This window comes from Podarcis gaigeae (genome assembly GCF_964106915.1).
Source record: "Podarcis gaigeae genome assembly, chromosome: 1".
In the NCBI taxonomy this organism is placed as follows: domain Eukaryota; kingdom Metazoa; phylum Chordata; class Lepidosauria; order Squamata; family Lacertidae; genus Podarcis; species Podarcis gaigeae.
Window position 1 is genome coordinate 21,333,328 of NC_139678.1, and position 8,545 is coordinate 21,341,872.

General features: G+C 43.8%; 1 protein-coding gene across 1 annotated transcript; it reads left to right on the forward strand.

The window, feature by feature from the left end:
• Positions 1 to 1,389: 1,389 nt before the first annotated feature.
• LOC310843301 (alpha-1-antitrypsin-like) lies at positions 1,390 to 5,681 on the forward strand. The gene is made up of 4 exons (XM_083736406.1): positions 1,390 to 2,106; positions 2,644 to 2,914; positions 4,131 to 4,281; positions 5,312 to 5,681. The coding sequence occupies exons 1-4, from the start codon at positions 1,437 to 1,439 to the stop codon at positions 5,513 to 5,515; spliced, it is 1,296 nt and encodes a 431-aa protein (XP_083592532.1). The 5' UTR covers positions 1,390 to 1,436; the 3' UTR covers positions 5,516 to 5,681.
• The last annotated feature ends 2,864 nt before the right edge of the window (positions 5,682 to 8,545 follow it).

Consider the following 8,545-nt stretch of genomic DNA (forward strand, 5'->3'; position numbering starts at 1 on the left):
AGAATAGACAGACAAATGTAAATTTTACCTTTGTACAGTAGGCTAGTTTCTACATCCTGCTCTGACCTCCACTTAGATAAACAGGATGCATTATCAGAGTTCATGGACACATTCTAGCCAAGCAAAAACACTCAAGAAAACAGGCGGTGAGAGAGAAGAATACAGCCTGTGGGGAGAGAAGTATTGAGAGCAGCTAGAGAGAGTTTGGGGGCCCAGACAGAGAGGCCTGAGGATCCCCACACCCTGACCTGAAACCGAAAGAGTTGAGGAAATGTAGCTATTTCCATCTGTGAAAACTTGAGAGAGTATGAGTGGAGACTCAGGGCCGCAAGATGGCTTGGTGCCATCAGGTTTGTAGGCCATTCAAAGGACCCCTTATCTTGGCTGCTGATACCATTGTGCAAAGTCTAGAGACCACTTGAAAATCCATTGCTTCACATTGTGCTCTATGTACCCTTTGATAATCCATGTTTGTTCTGCTTAATGGTTAATGCTGAAGACTAAGTATTCTATAAGTCTGGTGCGTAACTAACAAAGGAGTCACATAGACCAATATAGTGTCGTTTGGAGAATTCTGTAAGTATGATATGCATTTTTCTTTTTCTGTTTATCTTTTATTGAATTCTATGCATGGGAACAGGACAGTACAAGAGTCTTCATCCATTTTCTCTCTTCCCCCACCTTCCATGAAAAAGAAAAGTCAGCCCCTTCGCACAAGTCTCCAAAAGAAAATCAAATGGTTTTTTCTTTGAGGATGATGATTTGATAATGATGCAAACATATATTTTAAATGAAAACATTAAATGTATTAGTTACAGATAGGTAGCCGTGTTGGTCTGCCATAGTCAAAACAAAAAAATTCCTTCCAGTAGCACCTTAAAGACCAACTAAGTTAGTTCTTGGTATGAGCTTTCGTGCGCATGCACACTGTGTATCTGAAGAAGTGTGCATGCACACGAAAGCTCACACCAAGAACTAACTTAGTTGGTCTTTAAGGTGCTACTGGAAGGAATTTTTTTGTATTAAATGTATTATGATCATTCTAGAATGTATGTTAGGAAACAGAAACATAAAGATGTTTTATATGAAAAAGACATTTCAAAAGTTAGATATGTTGTTTTGGTAGGACAATGACATTTTAATAAAATGTTATTTCCATTTTTCTTTGAAAAAATGGGAATAATATTTTATTAAAATGTCATTGTCCTACCAAAACAACATATCAAACTTTTGAAATGTCTTATTCTATTCACATGCTCCATGGATGAAATAGGTTGTGTGAATTACTAGCACAACCCACTATTTCATGTCCAGTGGGTTGAATTCTTGAACAAAACCCTGTCCTTTAAACAGAGTTGAACAGAATAATTTGATTAAAAATGGCTCTTTTACTGTTTGTAGGATATTTCATTGTCGAAGAATACTTACCAATCCGAATGAAGGCCTTAATCTCCCTCTCCTTACTACTGAGTGTTCTCCAAGTTCACTGTCACCACGTCCCAGGACAGCCTAAGAACTCTGAGGGTCATGGAGATAAAATGATATTTGAACCCCCACATCCTTCTGTGGAAGAAGAACAGGGTCAGAACTTGATGTACGCTCATGAGATTGCTCCCAGTAATACCAACTTTGCATTTAGATTCCACAAACAAATAGCTTTAGGTGAAGCTGCCAAAAATATTTTCTTCTCGCCAGTCAGCATCTCCAGCACTTTTGCAGCACTGACGCTGGGTGCCAAATCTGAAACACAAAGCCAAATTTACAAAGGACTTGCTTTTAACCTTTCGGAGACTGAAGAGCACAAAATACACAAAGGATTCCATCAGCTCATCAGTACCCTGAATGATCCAAACAACAAGGCCCTGATTAACACAGGGAATGCCTTATTCATAGATGAGCCACTGAAAATACTTCTGAAATTCCTGGAAGATGTCAAAACCTTGTATGGAGCTGAAGCCTTTTCATCCAACTTCCAGAATTCATCGGCAGCTAAAACCCAAATAAATGATTATGTGCAGGCGAAAACTCATGGGAAAATACCCCATGCGGTTGATGACCTTGATCCATGCACTGTGATGGTTTTACTGAACTACATCTTCTTCAAAGGTAAGTTGAAAGAAAGATAAATAAATTGTGAGTTTGTAAAAAAAAATATCTCCAGGCATCTTCTAATCTGCTTTGCTCTGCCACTGGCTTTTGTAATTGCAATACTGGAATAAAAGAAAAAAGAAAAAATCATCTTCAGGCATCCTCAGAATAAAAAAGGTTTCGTAGATGCAAATTAATAATCCCTTCCTCAGGATCGTGTCTCCCACTGGCCCTGCTTTGTATTTTCTTCAACACAGAGAATTGTATCCCCCAGCCTTCCTGTTCCACATCCTCTATGCATTTGCATGGCAGGAATGTGTCCTTGAGGTGTGGCAATACCTCCTGATTCCCTGGATAGAGAGATCGGTGGAGAAGTCTTTCTCTGAGCATTTATACCTCTGGCCCCAACTCACCATTGGCATGTTTCCCCTGGAAGATTTCCCAGGAGAAAATGAAGCCCTTAGGGTTAAAAAGATGGTCCTCCATTGCCCAGGTGAATTTCACGATCCATTTACTCGGTTCTTGGAACTTTTGTTTTCTTTTCTCCCTTCAAAGCCCATTGGAAATATCCTTTCGACACTCACTTTACAAAGGAAGAAGATTTTTTTGTAGATGCAAACACAACTGTGAAAGCCAACCTAATGTATCGAAATGGCTATTACAACTTCCTCCATGATGAAGAGCTGTCTTGCTCAGTGGTGGAAATTCCATACAAAGGAGATGCCAGCGCATGGTTCATTCTGCCAGATGAAGGGAAAATGAAGCAGGTGGAGGATGGCTTGAGCATGGAATTTCTGGATAGATGTAAAAGATCCTTCATATATGAGTAAGTCTTCTATGTGCTGTTATTAAAATGTTGCTGCTGTTGAGCTGATATTCCATGGCATTTCTCCTTTGGCCATTTTTGGGGGAGAGGGCAAAACAAAACTACCACCACCACCCCCAAAAAAGAGCGGTATCTATTCATCTACTTGCACTGGCGTGCTTTTGAACTGCTAGGTTGGCAGGAGCTGAGACCGAGCAACAGGAGCTCACCCCGTCGCGGAGATTTGAAACGCCGACCTTCTGATCAGCAAGTCCTAGGCTCTGTGGTTTGACCCACAGCGCCACCCGCGTCACTGCCTTTATAGTACAGGACAAGAGTAATCAGTTTTGAAACCTATCTTGGATACATAGGAAGCTGCTTATCCCAAGTCAGACCATTGATCCATCTAGTAAGCATAATCTTAGGCAGCATTCACATGACAGCTTATTCCATTTTCAAAATATTCTCTTAATCACTAAATTCCTCATTATACGTGAGCTTTCACGTGATATAAAAGACACCTCTGGAACTATAGGAATTAAAGGAGAGAGATGCAGGGATTGTAGAGTCCCATCTACAAATGTCTGCAGTTGTTTGGCCTCAACCCTCTTGATCATCTTCTCCTGAAGTTGCAATAAGCCACCAATATATACAGTAAACATACACACACAACCAATTTGCTTATATTTTAAATTTTAATATAAATGTCTTGTTTTGGAACAAATTAAGTTTGAAGTGTGCTTTTGGGTGAAATATTAGGGGTGTGGCTCCCAGAGATCCATTACATGAAGAATCTGGCTCTTCAGCTATAGAAATTTGACATTCCTGAGTCAGCAGGCTCCAAGTAAAAATCCATTTTATGGAGGTCAGTTTTTCATAACCACCATTTCTCCTCCAGTTATGGTCCTCCTTGATGCTAAAGTGCAGCCTCCCCCAACCTGCTGCCTTCCAGATTGGACTGCCCATCATGAGCTAACTAAAGTTGATGGCAATTTCAGTCTCAAACATCTGGATGGCACTAGGTTAGGAAAGACTCCTATAGAAGACAAATAACAGAAGCAGAAGGTGAACAAAGAAACCACCCTGCTATTGATACACCAGCATACAAATCCACTACTGTATTTGTCCCTGTTTAATTGTACATACCAATGTTATGTGCACTTCTGGAGGTAATCTAAACAAAATTATTTGCGCTCATAATTTAATGTTTGGATTTTGCTGTCCATGTGTTAATCAGAGAAATGCACCTGTACCTTCCAAAAATTTCCATTTCGGGATCCTATGATGTCAAAAATACATTACAGAGAATGGGTGTGACTGATGTCTTTAGCGATAAGAATGCTGACCTGTCTGGAATTACCGGGGAACCCAATCTGAAAGTTTCCAAAGTAAGTATGTGAGGGGGTCTTTAGAAAAGCATTTCATGAGAGAGGATCTGGTTGTGGGCATTATTATTGCTACTAGTATTATTTGTGCCCTTTCACTTGGCATGTGCATTAGGATGGACTCCAAGGTGGAGGTCACTTGTCAAATTCATATACCCAAGTGTTCGGAGCAAAGGGGGAGGATTGTTTCCAATCTCTGTCTCCACCGCTTCTGGCAATGAATGTAAACATGCCCAGGAATAAGGAGAGCTTTCATCCCTCCTGCATTAGGTAGCTTCCATGCCCAGTCTATATTTTGTTTTGGTTAATGTGGATTCCTTATTCTGCAGGTCTTCAGAATCATTATATTTTTAAAAATAAATATACCCTTACTTCCATACGTTTGTGTCCTGAGTCATCTTGTGGGTGTGATGGCAATGCATTTTTCTTAATCTATGTTGCCAAGACATTTGGAATACTGCGTACAATTCAAATCATCACACCTTAAACAGAACGCTGTAGACTAGGAAATAGTTCGGAAAAGGCCATCTGAAACAATTAGAGGGTAAAGCAACAGCCTATAGAATTGTAGAACTGTAGAGTTGGAAGGGACCATCAGGATCATCTAGTCCAACCAACTGCAATGCAGCTGTCGCATGTGGGGATCGAACCTGCAAGCTTGGCATTATCAGCACCAGGCTCTAACCAGCTGAGCCATAGGAGAGCTTACAATGTAGAAGTAGGGACAATGAAAGTAAATAAATGAGAGGTGACATGGTAGTTCAGAAAAGGGCATCTAAAAGGATTGTGGGGGTAGAGGAACTCTCTGTTTCTTTGCAGGGGCAGGGAGAATGGAGGTAAATAAGGAGCATGATAGAGGTGGAGAAGGGGGAAAGAGGGAAGATCTTACCATTCATAATACTAGAACCCAGAGTCACGGATATTTGGATATTTACATGGAAGCCAGAGGTAGTTACCCATCCAGCACACATGGTATGGTAGGCTTTCCTCCATCACATATGAAGACAAGTAATATGTCACTATTTCCCTCCAGGCCATTCACAAAGCTGTCGTGGACATTCATGAGGGTGGCACTGAAGCCGCCGGAGTCACAGTTATAGAGTTTTCACCACAGTTTGAAAGAATTGGTCCTAATCCTATCTTTAAGATCAACAGACCCTACCTCTTTCTGATTATGGAAGAGAAAACACACAGTGCCCTCTTCTTAGGGAAAATTGTGAACCCAACTGAAAAATGAGTTTGTGATCAGATTGAAATTTCCCATTGCAATTTCCCCTGAACTTTAAAACATGGATTTCCTCACTTTGTAATAGCCTAACCCCAGTAGTGTTATCCAATTTGCTTTGAAATTAAATAAGGCAATGAGCACAAATCACTGCTGGAATAAAATGATTTGAAAATATTGTAATCTTGTAGACTATATTTCTTACACCATTTGTTGGCTGCAGCATGTTTCTGGCTATGGAAAGAGATCTCTGTTTCAGTGGTTAATGCTGAATCCTGTAACAATGCCTGCTTCTAAAAAAATAAAAGCTCCACAGAACCAGGCATCACTCTCAAGGTCCCTATAATTTCTGTGGGATCAAGTAACAAGGGAATCAATCCGGGCCTGCTGAATATATTTTGCTGCCAGTTGCAAGGAGCAAGATGACACCAGTTATCCTTTTAGAAACAAAAGTCTGACACTTTGAATCTTCCTTCAAAACTGGCACCCACCATCACGCCTCAGGGCTGCAGGCTAGTTTGGGCGGGTGAAAGCCAGGTCATGTGGTAAACACAGCTCTGTCTTCCACCAGATGGGAAACACCAGAGAATGGGTTGAAGGAGAGTAGCTGGCGAGGCTGCCATAACCAATGCCAATCAAGTATCGACCAATAGAGGCAGCTAACATGCTCTGCATAATGGATGCAATTGTAGCCAACCCTGGATGCAGAATGTTGGGTTGGGGGAGCAAGAGAAAAAAAGGAGTAAGCCCAATGGATCTGTTTGAAATGATTCAGCCAGAATCAAGGTTATTTTTTTTGCTGAAACAGGAGCCTGAAACATTTCGGCGCTTGGGAATTTCTTCAACTGGGGACAGGAAGAATGATTTGCCTGCCTCCGTTGCCTTCATCTTTTAAACAGCTGTCTCCCTAAACAGCAGCAAATTGATAGGGCAGACAATGTGTAACTCCAGCAAATGCTTGGGGTGGAGATAATGGTGATGTCTTCTTTATAGAAAACCACTTTTAATCATCATCATCATCATCATCATCATTTATTATTTATACCCTGCCCATCTGGCTGGGCCTCCCCAGCCACTCTGGGCGGCTTCCATAGAAACCAAAAATACAGTAAAATATCACACGTTAAAAACTTCCCTGAACAGGGCTGCCTTAAGATGTCTTCTGAATGTCAGGTAGTTGTTTATCGCTTTGACATCTGCTGGAAGGGCGTTCCACAGGGCAGGCGCCACTACCGAGAAGGCCCTCTGTCTGGTTCCCTGTAGCTTTGCTTCTCGCAATGAGGGAACCGCCAGAAGGCCCTCGGCGCTGGACCTCAGCGTCCGGGCAGAATGATGGGGGTGGAGACGTTCCTTCAGGTATACTGGACCGAGGCCGTTTAGGGCTTTAAAGGTCAGCACCAACACTTTGAATTGTGCTCGGAAACGTACGGGGAGCCAATGTAGGTCTTTCAATATGGTCTCGGCGGCCTGCCCCAGTCACCAGTCTAGCTGCTGCATTCTGGATTAGTTGTAGTTTCCGAGTCACCTTCAAAGGTAGCCCCACGTAGAGTGCATTGCAGTAGTCCAAGCGGGAGATAACCAGAGCATGCACCACTCTGGCGAGACAGTCCGCAGGCAGATAGGGTCTCAGCCTACGTACCAGATGGAGCTGGTAAACAGCTGCCCTGGACACAGATTTGACCTGTGCCTCCATAGACAGCTGTGAGTCCAAAATGACACCCAAGCTGTGCACCTGGTCCTTCAGGGGCACAGTTACCCCATTCAGGACCAGGGAATCCTCCACACCTGCCCGCCTCCTGTCCCCCAAAAACAGTACTTCTGTCTTGTCAGGATTCAACCTCAATCTGTTAGCCGCCATCCATCCTCCAACCGCCTCCAGACACTCACACAGGACCTTCACCGCCCTCACTGGTTCTGATATAAAAGAGAGGTAGAGCTGGGTATCATCCGCATACTGATGAACACCCAGCCCAAACCTCCTGATGATCTCTCCCAGCGGCTGCATGTAAATTTTGAAAAGCATGGGGGAGAGGACAGAACCCTGAGGCACCCCACAAGTGAGAGCCCAGTGGTCTGAACACTCATCCCCCACCACCACTTTCTGAACACGGCCCAGGAGGAAGGAGCGGAACCACTGTATGACAGTGCCCCCAGCTCCCAGCCCCTCCAAATGGTCCAGAAGGATGTTATGGTCGATGGTATCAAATGCCGCTGAGAGATCCAGCAGAACTAGGAAACAGCTCTCACCTTTGTCCCTAGCCCGCCGGAGATCATCAACCAGTGCGACCAAAGCAGTTTCAGTCCCATGATGAGGCCTGAATCCCAACTGGAAGGGATCCAAATGGTCTGCTTCTTCCAGGCGTGCCTGGAGTTGTTCGGCAACCGCTCACTCAATCACCTTGCCCAAGAATGGAAGATTTGAGACTGGGCGATAGTTGGCCATCGTGGCCACATCTAAAGATGGTTTTTTAAGAAGCGGTTTAATAACCGCCTCTTTCAGCGGGTCTGGGAAGGTTCCCTCACGGAGGGAAGCATTCACCACCCCACGAAGCCCATCACCCAGTCCTTCCCGGCTAGCTTTTATAGGCCAGGATGGGCAAGGATCCAGGAGACAGGTGGTTGGTTTCACTCGTCCAAGCAGCCTGTCCACATCCTCGGAGGTAAAAGATTGGAATTGATCCCACTCAACTTGACTAGACAGAACTCTAGCACTCTCCCACCCCGGCCGTGCTCCCACAGTGGAGTCTACTTCTTCCCGAATCTGAGCAATTTTATCTGCAAAATCATTGCAGTAGAACATGTGGCCCGTACTGGGCCCCGATGTTGCAGGTGGTTCCGCTAAATTGTGAACCACCTGAAAAAGTCTCCTGCTGCTGTTTTCTGCAGATGCAATAGAGGCGGTGAAGAAATTCTTTGCCGTCGATATCGCCACTTGGTAGGCTCGACGTTGAGCTCTAACCTGTGTCCGGTCAGATTCGGAATGAGTAATCCGCCACCGGCGCTCTAGCCGTCTCAACGATTGTTTCATTGCCCTCAGATCCG

Bases quoted from the DNA above. Each gene is read 5' to 3' on its own strand.
- LOC310843301 (XM_083736406.1), top strand. From the start codon at position 1,437: ATGAAGGCCTTAATCTCCCTCTCCTTACTACTGAGTGTTCTCCAAGTT. The intron at 2,107-2,643 runs GTAAGTTGAAAG...CTCCCTTCAAAG, and splicing joins GAACTACATCTTCTTCAAAG to CCCATTGGAAATATCCTTTC. The intron at 2,915-4,130 runs GTAAGTCTTCTA...TGTGTTAATCAG, and splicing joins AAAAGATCCTTCATATATGA to AGAAATGCACCTGTACCTTC.